Source organism: Sorex araneus, chromosome 9 (genome assembly GCF_027595985.1).
Source record: "Sorex araneus isolate mSorAra2 chromosome 9, mSorAra2.pri, whole genome shotgun sequence".
In the NCBI taxonomy this organism is placed as follows: Eukaryota; Metazoa; Chordata; class Mammalia; order Eulipotyphla; family Soricidae; genus Sorex; species Sorex araneus.
The window spans coordinates 13,728,923-13,746,054 of record NC_073310.1 but is presented as its reverse complement, the minus strand read 5'-3'; the positions used below and the strand labels follow the sequence as shown (position 1 = coordinate 13,746,054).

The following is a 17,132-nucleotide window of genomic DNA, read 5'->3' as shown; positions in this document are numbered from 1 at the left end:
TTTAATTTTTATTTTATCATCATTATTATCATTATTTTTATATTATAGTTTAATATAAAATGTAATATATTTTATATATTATACATTATCATTATATTATATTATTATTGTTATATTATAGTCTCTTGCCCGACCGCCTGGCTGTCTTCCCTGGGGCCCCTTGGAGGGATGGGCTCCAGCTTCCCTCCCTGCCCTGAGCAGCGCTCCCGCGGCTGAAGACCTCCCGAGCCTAGCCACAGCCATGCTCAAGGCCCCTCTCCACACGGTTGGATGAGCCTCACGCATGAAGGAACAGGCAGAGGAACCCAGGTGTGTGAGACCCGGGGCTGACACCTCCAAACCTGCTCAGATTAGGACTGGGCCTCTTCCACCCAGATTTCCCATTTTCCAGTAGCTAGGCGGTCACACCCAGGGACTGCCCCCGGTGCCGTATAATTCCACCAATGGCCAACATCCAGAGACTTAAAACCAAGCTCCCGGACATCTTATAGCCTTGTTCTCCCTCTGGAAGAACCTGGCTAGCTACTGAGAGTTTCCTGCCCACATGGGAGAGCCTCACAAACTTCCTATGGTGTATTTATATGCCAAAACCAGTAACAATGCTGGGTCTCATTCCCCTGACCCTGAAAGAGTCTCCAATGCAGCATCGTTGGGAAGGACAAGTAAAGAGAGGCTTCTAAAATCTCAGGGCTAAGACGAATGGAGATGGTACTGAGACTGCTCGAGAAATTCGACGATCAACGGGATAATGATGATGATGATGATGATGATGATGATGATGATGATGATGATGATGATGATTTCATTTATCTGTCCCAAGCATGAAATATCTCTGGCCCCCAACCCAGGCATCGAGCTAGGATGAACAAAGGACCGACTGCTTTGCCCCTGGCAGACATAAGAGCAACACCAGCAATGAGATGTCTCTTTGTCCATGGCTAGGGATTTTCATGGCAAAACTTCTAAGGCAATTACCTGGGGAGAAGGAGAGTCATTCTCAAGAAATGGGATTGAAGACAACTGGTTCTCTCCATGCAAAAATGAACTCAAATGGACTAAATCAAAGTGGGAGCTTAAACTACAAATCTAAAGGAAAATGGGAGAAAATATTTGTAACCTTCACTTGGCAGAGTTCTTAGATATAAGAGCTAGCACCTGGTTCATTATTTCTCTTCATGATAAACTGGACTTCGTGAAAATTGAAATATTTGTACTTCAAAGACTTTTTTTTTGTCAAAAAGAAAATGTAAAGACAAGCCATCTACTGGGAGGAATATTTGCATAGCGTGTGTCTGATAAATGACTTATCTCCAAAATACAAAGAATTATCCCAACTCAGGGAGAAGACAAACAGCACCGTTGAAAATGAGAAAAGATCTGCGGAGAGATTTCACTTAAAATGATCAGAAAATGGCTACGAGGCACATGCAGAAACAAAACAAAGCCCTCCACGCCAGTAGGGGAAATGCAAAATAAAACTACAATGGAGTATACCACTGCACATCCAGAACAATTAGCATCAGTCAGACAATAACTAGTTCTGTAAGGATGGAGCAAAGGCAGAAGCCTCATCCACCGCAAGAGTGAGTGGGAAATGGTAGTCGCCCTTCTACACTACTGGTGGGAATGCCGGCTGGTTCAGCCCCTTTGGAAAACAGTATGGACGCTTCTCAAAAAATTAGAAATTGAGCTTCCATTTGATCCAGCAATACCACTTCTAGGAATATATCCCGAAGAAGCAAAAAAGTATAGTCGAAATGACATCTGCACGTATATGTTCATCGTGGCACTGTTTACAATAGCCAGAATCTGGAAAAAACCCGAGTGCCCGAGAACAGATGACTGGTTAAAGAAACTTTGGTACATCTACACAATGGAATACTATGCAGCTGTCAGAAAAGATGAAGTCATGAACTTTGCATGTAAGTGGATCAACATGGAAAGTATCATGCTAAGTGAAATGAGCCAGGAAGAGAGGGACAGACATAGAAAGATTGTACTCATGTGTGGAATATAAAATAACAGAGTTGGAGACTAGCACCGAATAATAGTAGTATATAATACCAGGAGGTTGGCTCCATGGCTTGGAAGCTGGCCTCACATGCTGGGGAAAAGGCAGCCTGGACAGAGAAGGGAACACCAAGTAAAATGTGGTTGGAGATCCCTCGCGGGAAGGGAGATGCGTGCTGAAAGTAGACTAGAGACTGAACACGATGGCCACTCAATACCCCTATCGCAAACCACAACACCCAAAAGGAGAGAGAGAACAAAATGGAATACCCTGTCACAGAGGCGGGGTGGGCTGGGAGCGGGGGGGGGACGGGATTGGAAGGTGGGAGAGATACTGGGTTCATTGGTGGTAGAGAATGGACACTGGTGGAGGGATGGGTTCTTGAGCATTGTGTGAGGGAAACACAAGCACGAAAATGGGTAAATTTGTAACTGTACCCTCACAGTGACTCACTAGTTAAAAAAATAAATAAATTTTAAATTTTTTTTTAAAAAAAGGTACAGTCGCTTCGAAGAAGAACTCTGCCGGGCCAAGGGGTCTAGATCATTGTCACAGTGCATGGCTTGCAAATGGCATATAGAAAACCCCGAGTTCCATCTTCGATGCTGCAAAAGTTACAAACAGACTAACTCTTGGGGCCAGAGAGATGGTTCAGTGGGGAGGATGCTTGGCTTGCACTCAGCCAACCCAGATGTGACCCCCGTCATTCCACAGGGTCCCCCGAGTGCCACCAGGAGTAAATCCTGCGTGCAGAGCCAGGAGTAAGCCCTGGGCACTGCTGGGTGTGACCCCAAAAGACACACAAACCAAATATATTAATGCTCTCACTCCTCCCTGCCCCGAGAGAGAGAGGAGAAAGGAGAGACAAAAAAATGCAGAGTTTCTCTAGAAATTAAGCACAGACTTACGATACACCCTAGTAATTCCACTCCTGTTTATGTACCCAGGGGAAATAAAAACATTTCTGCACAAAGACTAGTAGGCAAATGTTCATTAAAAAATTAATAACTGTGATATAAATAGACAAAAACTGCACCCACCCCAATGTGGTTCTGAGGAAATCACTCTCAGAACCATCACGAATCACTGCGCCTTTATTTTGATTCACCATAAATTATTTTCCTTTTGAAGTATTACGTGACATCTTGAAGGCAGTGATAACAGTCTGTGGTTTGTTGAGGGACATTCATATCCACAGAAGACAAAATTACTATTTTCAACCTCAAACAGACTGATCATTTACTATGTGTCCGGGGTGATCCTGAGACTGGGAATTAAGGAAAGGATTTGACCCTACGTGTAGGAATTAGGAGTTTCCCCTTGTAACCAACAAACGTGAGGTCAAAACAGGGCTAAGAAACTCATCCGAGGGGCTGGAGCGATAGCACAGCAGGTAGGACATTTGCCTTATATGTGGCCGACCCGGGTTGGATTCCCAGCATCCCATAGGGTCCTCCAAACAACGTCAGGACTAATTCCTGAGTACAAAGCCAGGAGTGACCCCTGTGCATAACTGAGTGTGACCCAAAAAGAAAAAAAAAATAAGAAACTCATTCGAGTTCTCCCAGGCAGGGAGCAGATAAAATGTAGTAGGTGCTCAGGAAGTCAGACACCCAAATCCGTGCCCCTGAACCGTCCCTTCTCCCCTAGTCATAATGGGTGGGACTTGGTGATGAAGCTGCCCAGGTAGTCACAGAGACAGACCTTCATCCTCCCGGCACTGGATGTCAAAAGCAGCCCAGAGGTGAGTTATCTGCAGACCCCCGGCAGCATCCTGCCTCCGCCCCCTATGACTGGCTGGCTTGCCAAATGGAAGGAGACCAGAGCCGGGCATAGACTCATGCCTCAGGACGTACTTCATGACCACGGCGGGGAGGCACCGGAATTGTGTGTCTTGTGTGACACCCCCAACACTCAAAGCTCACGTTCGGGATCTAGAAGGCACTGGTATGTGTGTGGGGGCGGGGGAGGTAACTGACCCCACACCCAGCGGCACAGCACCTGTGGCTCGGAGAAGTTTGCCAAGAGCTTCCTTGCCTGGGTTCAACCAGAACACCCCGGCTGACATCTCCCGGTCAGCTGGACACGCAGGCTGGACAGAGAGACCCCAGGGCACTGGGGAGCCAGCTGCAACTGCTCTCCAGCTGCCTCCTCAGAAGGCGGCTGTGGGTTTGGGGCTCGGCCCTCAGCTCGGCGGTGGGCCGCTGCCCGCACACAGGGTCTCCCACTTTGGACTCACCACACTGGCTTGGTGCTGGCCCCCGTTGGCAGCTACGACACGCACCCATTGCTTCTGTGTGGCCCGAGACTGCCGTGCCAATCCGGGGTCAGAGGGGGTGGATGGTGGGACGGAGACGGCCCCGGGAGCAGGATGGACGCTCAGGCCCATCCGACTCAAAACTGTGTGCTCTGACCCTTGGGCCGCTCGCTGACACGATGAACGAGTCACCTCCTGAGGGCCGGGGACCCCGTGTCCATCACCCGCTTCTTTAGGCCCAGAGCAGTACCTGCAAGGCCTGCCACAGGCCACCCGCGCGTGAACAGTCTCCGCAGAAAGGAGCTCCAGGAAGAAAGTGGGTGCGCGCGCCCGGCTGGTGGGAGAGGGAGGCGGAGGGGCTGCCTGCCTTCGCAAAGGGAGACTGACGTGCCTTTAATTGGGTGCGTCAGATGCAGCCACGGGGGAGGGAGATTTCCTGGGCTCAGATCAATCAACCTGCGAGACTCAGCGAGCAAGGGGGCGGGAGCACGGGTTCCCTCGCATCCATCAGAGACAGGACAACTCTCTCGTGGCGGCAGAGGCTGACGGGACCGGAACGGGGGGGTGGGGGGGGAGGCGCAGCCGAGGTGACTGACAGGAGCCACTCCACCAGCCGGCCTGTCTGAGGCACTCTGGCAGGGCATGGAGGTGGGATAAACGTGGAGACAGGGAACCATATCCCCCTCCCCAGTTCCGGAGATGACTGGGGAGGGGGATACGGTCCATTCTGAGGCCAGGCACCCGTGGGACCTTGAACAACTGCCGGCCAGCAGGAGGAGTTGGCCCCGCCGCAGGACTATGGCATGGACAGAGGACAGACTCTGCTACCCACTTGATGCTGGGTAGACGGCTCAGAGTTCTTCCATGCCGGGGCCCCGGGGCCCGTGGAAAACCTGACTGTGGACCACCACAGACCACCAAAGCCAGACTCTTTAGCCCGGGTTCCCGAGACACATATTTCAACCCCCAGCCAACAACCTTAATCCTTTTTCTAGGCACGGGGCCTCCTGTCAGCTGTGCCCAATCTACTCAATAAGCTGTGCACACTCGCAACTCCGGACCCCCACGCCCACCATGGCTGTGTGCCATGACACCCGGGACTGACTGTCTCTTTCTCTGCCCACCCCGCCTCCTTCTCTCCCTGCCCCGCCACCCCTCCCCCCCCCCCCGCAACAGGGAAATGGTTGGCCTCAGTCTCTCTCCTCCGTGAGGCTCCCTCCACCTGCATCCCTTATTTCTGGCAGCGCGGACAGGGCTCCACGCAAAGGGACCACTCGGTTGAAACAGGATGGATCCAACGATCGTTATTTCCCAGCAAAACCCCAGGCAGTGCGCCCCGTGACAGAACGTCGCCTTGCCGTTCTGCTTGCTTGTCATTTCCATCCCAACGTCCTGCGGTAGCCTGCAGAGGGGCCCAGCCTCGCTCGAAGGGGGAAGACAGATGTGAAGCCCGGGGAAGCCCCGCCCCGCCTCCAGGACGGCTCCTTCCCACAGAAGAGAAAGTTAATGTGGAAAGTGGAGAGCAACGCAGCCAGTCCACAAAAGACACCGCCTAGCACCATCGCCCCCAAACACGCCACTCCTGGGCCTGTGCCCCCAAGGAACCCAAGGCCGGGTCTTGACACGGCTGTCTGTCTAGTCCCCGTGCAAGCAGCAGCAGCAGCAGCCTTCGAGGTGGCGCTGAGGCGCGTGCCACCCACGCACCCACTGGCAGGCGAGTGGACAGGCCGGGTGGGGTGAGCACACAGCAGCACCTGGATGGGGCTAGAGCAAGGAAGGACGCTGGGACACGTGAGGAAGCCCCGAGGCACGCCGGGTAGGGGGAGAGGCACCCGCAGCCAGGCCTGGCTGAACCCACAGCAGCAAGGAGTGAGGGCAGCCCAGGGCCTAGCTGGCGGCCTGAGCCGGGGCCAGGGCAGGGAGGGAGAACGGGGCTGTCGAAATGGGAACAGTTCCGCCAGATGGGAAAACGTTTCTGCCCTGGCAATCCTACTCATGGACATCTAGCCGATCAAATATTTTATATATATGCACACACACACACACACACACACACACACACACACACACACACACACATGCACCGGAGCGATAGCACAGCAGGTAGGGTGTTTGCCTTGCATGCAGCCAACCTGGGTTCGATTCCTCTGTCCCTCTCAGAGAGCCCAGCAAGCTACCGAGAGTATCCCACCCGCATGGCAGAGCCTGGCAAGCTCCCCATGGCGTTTTCAGTGCCAAAAACAGTAACAAGTCTCACAATGGAGACTTTACTGGTGCCCGCTCGAACAAATCGATGAACAATGGGACGACAATGCTACAGTGCTACATATATATATGTATATGTTCACTGCAGCACTATTTACAACAGCCAAGATCTGGAAACAACTCAAGTGCCCAATGACAAACGAGTGGATAATGGAATCATGGTGCACAGACAGGAGGGAGTACTACTCAGCTGGGTCAAAGGATGCGAGTTTGCAACCTGCCCAGTTTGGGTGGACTCGGAGGGTGCCGTGCTCCGTGAAGTGAGTCCCAAAGTGAAAGATCAATCGGTACCTGGTGATGTCGCTCACATGCGGCATCTAAGGAAACAGAGCAAGGGCTTAGACAACCCCCAATGGGAACGAATCCTGAGATCTGATCAAAGGAACTGGGAACTGGGGAGGGGAGAGGGAAGGGACCAAGGCACCTCGAGATGATAATGGCAGCAGGAATCTCCAAACACGGGTGGAATGACGGCGGAGGAGCTCTGCGGTGAGAACCTGACGACTTCAGGGGTGTTCCAACTACAACAGCGCCATAAAATAGCACTGTTGTAGCACTGTCGTCCCGCTGTTCATTGATTTGCTCTAGCGGGCACCAGTAACATCTCCATTGTGAGACTTGTTACTGTTTTTTTTTACTTGTTACTTTTGTTACTTTTGTTACTTGTTACTGTTACTTGTTACTATTTTTGGCATATCGCCACAGGAGCTTGCCAGGCTCTGCGGTGCAGGCGGGATACTCTCGGTAGCTTGCCAGGCTCTCTGAGAGGGACAGAGGAATCGAACCCAGGTTGGCTGCATGCAAGGAAAACACCCTACCCACTGTGCTATAGCTCTAGTCCAAATAATTTAGAAAAATAAGAACGGTAGTTTAAACGATCACGCATACATTCTGTGTCCCTGACTGGCCCCCAGTTTCGGAAGTCCTGTGTGCAGAGCCAGAGCGCCTGATTTTGTAGCCAGCAGCCTGGGCACCCGGCCGGGCAGCAGCGGTGACCTCAGAGTAAAGCCTCGGCAGGAAGCTTTGTTTAGAGGAGGCTGTTTCGGGACAAGGTTTTGTCCCCTTTTCTCCCCAGGCCTGGTATTTGGGGATGAGCGTGGGCGCACAGGTGGTTCAAAAGCATCTGCTGCTTTGGTTTGGGATCGTAAAATATCCAGCAGAGGTACCCACCCAATGAGAGAGCTTCGTTGGGGAAAAAAAGTCACTGGTACGAAATGCCAAGGATTGGGCCGCCCACATGTTAGGCACACGGCGGGGACCTCTCCGGGGCCCGGTTCACACACCGGCGGTGAATCCCCTCTGCTGCCGTCTAGTGTCTAATGACAATATTGACCTTTTCAAGCTGTCAAACTTGTCTTATTAAATCCTGAGGTCTTAACTGCTTTGCACACAGAGGCTGACAGTTTGCCCACCCGGGCACGTGTTCATGTATAATTCATGGCCGATCACGTTGCCTGGCAAATGAATATTTATCAGCTTTTTCATAAGAGGCAGGGTGGCGTTGCCTTTTGTTGCCACCAAAAATTCTATGCTGCAGCAAATGAGATTTGTGAGCAAATAGGCAAAGAATAAAGAGACGCGAGAACTCCCGGGCAAGTCCATTCCGCTGGTAATTTTCCATTTTCCGAGGCCTCCCGCGTCCGCGTGGAGGTGGTTGCGGTTTGGAGACAGGCAGAGAACTGCTGAGTCGTCCAGAATAGAAACGCTTCCATATGCCGCACCCGTTGCCCCCACAGAAAACTCCCCCACACCCCGCGTCTGGGCGGTTCTCAACGGCAGAGGAGCCTGAGAACATTCCGATGGCTCCGTCCAGATGCTCGGTCGGTACAGAGGCCGTTCCTACCCTAAGTGAGAACCGAGGCAGAACGGCTAAAGGGGCGGGGGCTGGCGGGGGGAAGGAGGCAGTTCCGTGGCTTCCAAAGTGCCGACCCACTGGGGGGTGGGGGGGTGAGGTCTCTTCCCAGGGTGAGTGCGGCGGGCCACACAGAATGTGCCACGTGCTTGGCTGCGGGCAGCCAGGCCCTGGTCCCTACTGCCAAGAAAAATCGAAAAATCAAAGAGAACCCTAAGAAATTGCAGCTCTCCTTCCTCCTCCCGCCTCGAGACTCCCGGTGGATTCCAGAACTGAGGCTCGCAAGAGACACACAGGGACAGCCTCGCCCAGTCTGAGGCTCAGCTGGAGGCAGACGTGGACTCCGTGGCCCGGAAGCTGCCGGCTGGTGGTGCTGGAGCCAGTGTTGACGTGATGGCCCCTTGACATTGATTTGTGCACACTGACTCCTTCTCCCCAGGTGCCAGGCCCCGTAGCAACGACCCCTGGGACCCCCCCACACACCATAAGCCAACTATACCATCCCATGTCCCCCCTCATGACACTCCCCTGAGAGAGCTAACACTGTGACCCCCACTTTGGAGACGAGGAAAGCGGATGGCAAGATGAAGTCGCCTGCCAGCACCTGAGCTGGGCATCCAGCTGCCAGCACTGTCCGTGCCCTACCCCAGCTTCCCTGGCTGCAAACCTGAGTCGAAGGACAAAACCCCACCCACACCTGGCCACGTGGCCTTGCTGACACGGGTCCGCCTGAATCCAAGGGCTCTGGTTTCTCATCTCCAAGGGACATAATGATCGGGCGTGTTCAGGGTGGTAGGCTAGAGCGATAGCACAGCAAGTAGGGCATTCGTTCGCCTTGCACTCAGCCGACCCGGGTTCGATTCCTCCGCCCCTCTCAGAGAGCCCGGCAAGCTACCGAGAGTATCCCGCCCACATGGCAGAGCCTGGCAAGCCACCCATGGCATATTCAATATGCCAAAAACAGTAACAATAAGTCTCACCATGGAGATGTTACTGGTGCCCGCTCAAGAAAATCGATGAGCAACGGGATGACAGTGATGACAGTGACGATGATGAAGGAACATAATGACTCTCGTGTCTCTGGTCTGCTGTGGACCAGGTCGGGCTCTTTGTGTTCTCAAGAGTTTGACCAGCCAGGGCCCATATTCCATTGAAGCATTGATGGCATGAGGGCAATCTGGGAATCAAGGGGTGCTCCCCACCCCGGATTTTTCACAGGAGTTGGAGAAAGTAGAGGTAGGGAAAGAAGAGGTAGGGGCAGGGCTCATTCACTCATTCCACCAAGAGAACCAACTGGGCCTTTGCCATGAGCTGGCGGACACCCAGCAGATCTGCCTGACTTCGGTAAAGAGTAAGAGATAGACCGGCATTAGGGCAGGCCAAGGGGATGGCTCCCAAGTGTCCGGGACACCCTCCCCACCCCACCCCCAGCCTGGACCCCCGCGTACAGCTTCCCATACCTTCCGCTCTGGCATTCTCTCTAAGTCGGAATCGAGCTTCTTCGTGAGCAGAGGATCCAGCATCTGGAAGCGTCTGCGGAACTGAGCGAGACCCATGTGCTCGGCGTAGCCTGGGGAGGGAGGAACCAGGGGCAGATAAGAAGGCCAGTCAGGGGCTGGAGCGATAGCACAGCGGGGAGGGCGTTTGCCTTGCACGCAGCCAACCCGGGTTCAATCCCTAGCATTCCCATAGGGTCCCCCAAGCACCGCCAGGAGTAATTCCTGAGTGCAGAGCCAGGAGTAACCCCTGTGCAATGCCGGGTGTGACCCGAAAAGAAAAAAAAAAATGGCCAGTCATAGCCCAGACGCCACTCGAAGGGTTTCGGGGTTCCCCTCCCAGCCAGGCTGAGTTGTCCCGATGGGCGTGGCTTCCCCAGGTGCTAAGCTGCTGAGGTCCTATTGGCCAGCTCAAAAGGGGAACCCTGACAAAACACTCCGCTGAGGGCAGGGGCAGGCCCCCACGGGCACCCCTCTGTGTCTTCTCTCAGCCTCAGGCTGCGCTGCGGGGCTGTCTCGTGACCCACCCACTACGAGCCCCGCGGGAAAGACGCCGCTTTAGCTCTGCGTCACCTCTCGGGGCCCCGCCCCATGTGACCACATGGGACCAAATGTGTTTTGGTCTAAAAGTCAGAGCACAGACTCCTGGGGGCGGGAGGGCAGAGCAGTGACAGTGCCTGTGTTGCGGGGGGAGGGGACGCAGCTGAACGCGTCCGTATGGGATTGGGAGGAGGCACTGGGAGCACCCGGAGAAAGGTCACGGAGGGCCTGGGAGATAGCACAGGGGTGAGGGCGTTTGCTTTGCACGCGGCCGAGCAGGCTCTGATCCCCGGCACCCCATATGGTTCTCCGAGCACTGCTAGGAGTGATCTCTGAGCTCAGAGACCCTGAGCACTGCTGCTTGGAGCCCCTAAAGCCCCCGCCCTCCTCCCCCACAAATAAGACAAAGCAGATGACTGAGAGTTGGGTGGTTCGGGGGGCAAGGGGGCTGGAGGGGAAATACCAGTGAGCAGCCAGTAGGCACAGCCCCGGTGGCACGGCTCAGACGCCAGGCACAGGGCACCAGGGCACCAACTCCCTGCCGGGCAGGTGCGCTGGGGCCTGGGCTACTAGCCCCATTTTCAAGGGGACACTGAGGCCCCCGAGGAGGGTGTCCCACCTAGGTGGTGTGGATGGTAGTGCTCCCATGGGGATCCCCGCCCGGTCAGCAAAGAGAGCTCAAGGAAAGAAAGGTCAAGGTGACTGAGCCGGGACCCAGGGTCCAGGGCACGTGAAGTCTGTCTCGGCCATGCAGGGTGTGGACTCCACCCGGGAAACAGGGTCAGAGGGCACAGAAGAGGCTCAGTGGCCTCTGTAAGACCCCCCTCAGGTTGCCGGGCCAGGGCACAGGCTGGGGAGAGGTCAGTCGGCTTTGGAGACATCCCGAGAAGCCAGCACACAGGCTGTGAGGGGGCAGGCGGCAGGTGAAGGAGGCTCACCACAGGGGGGCAAGGGGAGCCAGGCAGTCACAGGCCTGCCCCCGCGGGCTCACGGGCCATGCCCACCCCTACAAACCCTCCTTGGTGGGGAGCAGAAGGAGCTGGTGGGGGGTCAAAAGGAGACCTAGTGATTGAGATTCAATGGCTCCGCCAGTCAGGTGACAGGAAGACGGGCCCATGAGGCCTAAATCCAAAGCCAAGACCCACACCCAGATGCGGGGGGTGCCTGGGGCCCACGTGTCCTCGGGAGCTCCGCCCCCCCCCCCCCCCGCAGTCCACTCTGAGAGCTGAACTGCCAGGGGACAAAGGGTGGCTGGCAAGGGGGTGGCTCCGCTCAGGGCCAGGCTGGCTCTCCCCGCCCGAGTGACCCCCTAGCTGTGGCACGACCGGCCCAGCACCAAGCTCAGGGAGCACGAGGCAGCTGAGATGCAGACACACCTATGCACGCACACACACACACACACACACACGCACAAGCCCGCACACACATGCACACACACACACGGAAACAGGGATGCAGACACACCTATGCATGCAAACACACACACACACAAGCCCACACACGGAAATGGGATGCAGACACACCTATGCACGCACACACACACGCACAAGCCCGCACACACATGCACACACACACACAGAAATAGGGATACAGACACACCTATGCAGCTGAGATGCAGACACACCTATTCATGCACACACGCACAAGCCCGCACACACATGCACGCACACACACACGGAAATAGGGATACAGACACACCTATGCATGCACACACATAGAAACAGGGATGCAGACACACCTATGCACGCACACACACAAGCACAAGCCCGCACACACATGCACACACACACGGAAATAGGGATACAGACACACCTATGCACGCAAACACACACACACAAGCCCACACACATGGAAATGGGATGCAGACACATCTATGCACGCATACACGCACACACGCACAAGCCTGCACACACTTGCATGCACACACACGGAAACAGGGATGCAGACACACCTATGCACACACACACGCACACACATGCACACACACACACGGAAACAGGGATACAGACACACCTATGCACGCACACACGCACACACACACAAGCCCACACACACATGAAAATGGGGATGCAGACACACCTATGCACGCACACACGCACACACAAGCCCACACACACATGCACACATATACCCCCACACACGCGCATATGCACACACACGCGCGCACACACACTCATGCTCTCAGGACACAGCGCCCACAGCGTGTGCATTACCGACACACGTGGGAAAAGGCCGGACAGGCATGAAATTCGGGTCATGAAAACATGCAGGGCTCCAGGTGGGAGCCTGAGTAAATCTTTCTTGTGAGAGAGCAGAGGGGAGAGACGACCACCGCCCGCCGGGGAGGCGGGAGCTACAGCTTCCCGCCACAGACCTGAGCGCCGGGCTGGGCTGGGAAACGCCAGCCCGCCAGGGCTGTGCCGAGCTGCCTGGGCAGACACGGCCCCCACCCCCCACCCCCAACCAGTGGGCACACGCGGACCCTAACAGCCGGCCCGGGGCGCCTGCCAATACCCAGTGCGCGCTGCTGGCCAGCCAGGCAGAATCAATCAGCTGCCGCCGGCGGCTGTGACCGTCTCCTCTGCCCCGTGACCTTCCTCTGCCCCCTCCCCACCTCCGACAGACGGTGGCCGACGGCCATGCAGACAGGGACGCCATGGACGCCATGTTCCGGGGGAGGGGAGGCAAGTCCTCACTCCAGCAGCACCCATCCTCTCCCCGGCCCGGGGTCACAGCAGCTGCGCTGGGGTCAGCGAGCACAGGGGCCTGCCCCGGTCCCCCAGTCACCCGCCCACCCTCCAGCCTCAGCCATGGCGGGGCCTGCGCCATCTCTAACCACCCGAGCAGGGCCCAGGGGGCGATGACCAAGGTCTGAGGGGCAGAGGAGGGGGGAGGCTGGGACGGGAGAGACGGGGCAGCGGGAAGGCGCTTCCTGGCTCACGCTGCAGCATGTTTGACCCCCGTAGGGCCCCCTGAGCCTTGCAGGAGTGATCCCTGAGCACCACCTGGTGTGGCCCAAAAAGGGAGGGAGGGAGGGAGGGAGGAAGGGAGGGAGGAAGGGAAGAAGGGAGGGAAGGAGGGAAGGAGGGAGGGAGGGAGGGAGGAAAGGAGGGTCTCAGATGCCACAGACACCCAAGGGGAAGAGCGTGGACCCCTCACCACTTCCAAAAGCCAAGGTCTGAAGACTTTGTGCCTCCGATTAACCCTGCTCCTCCCACCCTGGAGGTCGTCAACCCCCCACAAAGCTTCCAAGGACGGCCCAAGAAGCTGGAGTGGCAGCTGTGCCCACAGGAGGTGCAAGGGCCCTGGGGCACCCCCGCGTGCTGCCCAAAGCCAACCAGAGAATTGTTCTCGCCCTCCTCACAGAGTCACCACAGGCTCTCCCTGCTCACTCCCGGCACCCCACGACTCCCCAACATTATTCGGGGGAATAATGTTGTCTCCCGGCCTCTGCTTCGGACCCCCCCTGCACGCACACCCCAGCCCTGAGCTGCTCCTTCAGCTTCAAGGCCTGAGTCATGAGTCCCCTGCTCGCCGGGGCAGTCCCTCCTCCCCGGGGTGCCCCCACGGATGGCTTCGGGTGCCACGTCTGAGGGTCACCCTGTTCCCACTGCCCCCTCTCCGCCAGGCTGCGCGTCTCTGGAGCCCAAAGTGTCACTCCTGGTGGGGGTCCCCTGTCGGCCCCGAGGCAGCACCCCGGGGCAGGCGTGCCTTGGAGGGAGACACAGCCCGTCACTGGTCAGGGACAGCCCAGAGCATCCGGAGACAGGGCGTGCTCTGGGGACCAGGAGGGCGCACACTGCTCAGAACGCCCGGCCCGGGCTCTATTCCCGGTTCCCCTTCCGGCTCCCCTGGGCCCAAGCAGTACCGCATCCTCAGGGCCCTGCCAGAGCCACCAGCCCAGTGGGCCGAGAATCACCAGTGGGGACCACCCCCCATCCCGGACTCCCTGAGCACTGTCTGGGAGCCTCCCCCCTCCCTCCGAAAACAAAGATATGCTTTGGATCCCGAGTCCGAGGCCCAGCATGCCGGGACAGCCGGGAAGAGAAGGCGGGAGTCCCCCTGCCCCGTGGCTCGGGGGCAGGCCCCAGGGGTCCGTGCCCTGCGGCTCTGCTCCCGGCTGCCTCTTACCTGCCCTGTGCAGACGCAGCGCCTCCAGGATGTGGGACCCCACGAGCTGCACCCTCAGTGCGGGGATGTCCGCGGGCGGGGGTCCGGCTATGTCCCCGCAGGGCTGTGACGGGCCGGGGGGCGGGGGCCGCGGCCCGGGCACCAGGCAGTGGATGAAATGCAACTGGGACTTCCTGAGCACGTTGGTCAGCGCGTCCTGGAGGGGCGGGTGGGCGGAGGCGTCAGCCTGACAGTCCCAGGACTCCCACGGACATTCCTTCTGTCTGACCTGGGTTTCTGGGGCGGGGCGGTGGGGGGACCCCTTGATCTCTTATCTCCCCCCCCCAGGGGTCTCTCATCAGCAGCCTGACAGGTACCTGGAAGCTTCCTAACAGCGCTATTGTGATAGAGGGGAAACTGAGGGCGGCGGCAGATACAAGCCGGGCGACAGACCCGGGCAAGGGAGAGGCTGAAGCGCCCCCAGCCCAGCCTTTCCCCCGCTTCTCTCTGCCACCCTGCCGGACACCCGGCCCAGCACAACCAGAGTCTGAACGTCTAGGACAGTCTCCATCCGTGCTGGGCCCCACCGTCTGCACCCTCAAGGGGCCCATCACCCCAAAGAGCAGGACTAGGGGGCCGGGCTGGCCAGCTGGGTGTCTCCCGGCAGTTCCCTGATCTCCCAGAGGCCCCCAGGGGCTGAGCTGGGCTGGAATCGGCAGGGCCGGCTGATGTGGGGAGACGGGGGCCAGATGGCCTGACTGCTCTGGGGCCTGGGGTCAGCGCCGGCCCCTCGGGGCCCAGACATTGCTGTGAGAAGCCCCTCAGGAGGAGGGGTGCAGGGATGGGGGGTGCACACGGCGGGGGGGGGAGGCCATGACAGGAAAAAAGGGTGCAGAGAGGGAGGACAGGACACACGGGGTTCTCATGATGGGACAAGGGGGACAGGGAGCAAGGATGGGGCACACAGGGGGCCCCAAGAATGGAGAAGGGGTGCAGGGAGGGAAGACAGGGAGTAAGGGGGCCCGTGATGGGAGGAGGAGGGCAGGGTGTGAGAATGGGGCACACAAGGGGTCGCATGGTGGGAGAAGGGCTGTGTGGAGGGGAGACAGGGAACAGGGGGGCCTTTGGTGGGAGGAGGGGTGCGGGGGGAGAGGATGGGGCACACAGGAGGGTCCCATGGTGGGAGGAGGGGGTGTGGGGCACACGGGGGTCTCCTGACAGGAGGAGGGGTGCGGGGGGAGGAGGGGGCACACAGGGGGGGTCCCAGGGTGGGAGGAGGGGGTGTGGGCACTCGGGGGTCTCCTGACAGAAGGAGGGGTGCGGGGGGAGGAGGGGGCTCTCGGGGGTCCCACGCACCATCTGCAGCTGCACCTGCGCGCAGGACGCTCTCCTCCTGACGGCGGCCGGGCCGCGGGCGAAGGCCCTCCTCAGGGCGCAGCCGCGCTGCAGGGCCTGCTGGGACGCGCCGTCCAGGCCGGCCAGGGCTCGGCACACGGGGGGCAGCTTGGCCCGGCCCTGGAACAGGCTCCTGAGCTCCTCCCTGCGGGCGGGAGGGGAGAGGGGGACACAGGGGGTCCGCAGTGAAGCCCCCCGCCCAGCCGGCTCCTCTGCGCCCCGCCCGCACCCCCAGAGCACAGCGCTCCGCCCCCGGCCCCCCCGCCCCCCCTGCCCCCGGCCCCCCCCCTCCCCCGGCCCCAGAGCCTGTGCCCGCGACACTGGCTGGCTCCGTGCGCTCTCCCAGCCGGGGACGGGCCGGCCGCCGCGAGGGCCTCCATGAACCCGGCCCCTGCCAAGCCTGGGGTCGCTTGTCCCGACCCCCGTCCCACCCCCACACTCGAGAGGCTCTGAGGCAGCCCCCTCCCCTCGAGAGCCGCCCTCCCTCTGATTCGGGTGAAAGGGCAGATTCTGGCACCCCAAGAAGACGTGGCCCCTGGGGTCCCGCCCGCCCCGTTCCCCCCACCAGGGCACAAAGCCAACTCCCAGCACTGCCTAGAGATGCAGCCGCACCCCAGCAGCCACCCTCGAGGGTCCTCGCTGACCGTGTCCCTCCTCGCCCCGCCCGACTGCCCAGACACTCTGGGGGGCGGGGGTGGGGGGAGGCATGTGGGCCCTAAGCTGGTCAGGGGCACAGCCGGGCCCCTCTGTTCTCGGGAGCACGCCTGGGGAGCCCCCAGGGAGCTGGGGGGAGGAGAGCACCCGCCCAGGGTGAGGGAGGGGGCCACGCCCTGGCCCCGGGACCCCGCTGTGGGGTGGGAGAGCCTGGCCTCGGGCTGCCTCCTGTCGCAGGACACGCGGGCGCTGGCCTGGGCAGCCCGTCCAGGGGCCAGAGGGCTCTCGAAGCGGAGCCGTGAGGAGCACTCGGCAGGCGCCCCGGGGCTGGGAAAAGGCACCGCGGACTCCACGGCCCCCCCACCGGGCCTCCCTCTGCACACCAGCCACCCCATGGGGCCTCTTCAACACACCCAGGCAGGGTCCCACGGCCCCAGGGTGCCACAGCAGGGCTTCCCCTCCCCAGCCCGTCCCTGTCAGCTCAGAACCCTCCCTGGGCGTCTCAGAGAGCAGAAGCGAAGCCCCAGTCTCAAGGCTGCTCGCCCCGAACGC

The 17,132-nt window shown here is 58.7% G+C and overlaps 1 protein-coding gene and 1 pseudogene across 1 annotated transcript in view; both read right to left on the bottom strand.

Moving 5' to 3' along the window:
* The window catches only part of MYO18B (myosin XVIIIB), a 234,299-nt gene that overhangs the window by 162,051 nt on the left and 55,116 nt on the right, over positions 1 to 17,132 (bottom strand). Inside the window, exons 19-21 of the mRNA XM_055147110.1 lie at positions 15,888 to 16,071; positions 14,553 to 14,748; positions 9,846 to 9,955 (exon numbers count right to left, since the gene is read on the bottom strand). Coding sequence (XP_055003085.1) covers positions 9,846 to 9,955; positions 14,553 to 14,748; positions 15,888 to 16,071 — 490 coding nt within the window. The remainder of the gene's footprint in view (positions 1 to 9,845; positions 9,956 to 14,552; positions 14,749 to 15,887; positions 16,072 to 17,132) is intronic.
* On the bottom strand, positions 807 to 946 carry LOC129399031 (small nucleolar RNA SNORA48; annotated as a pseudogene).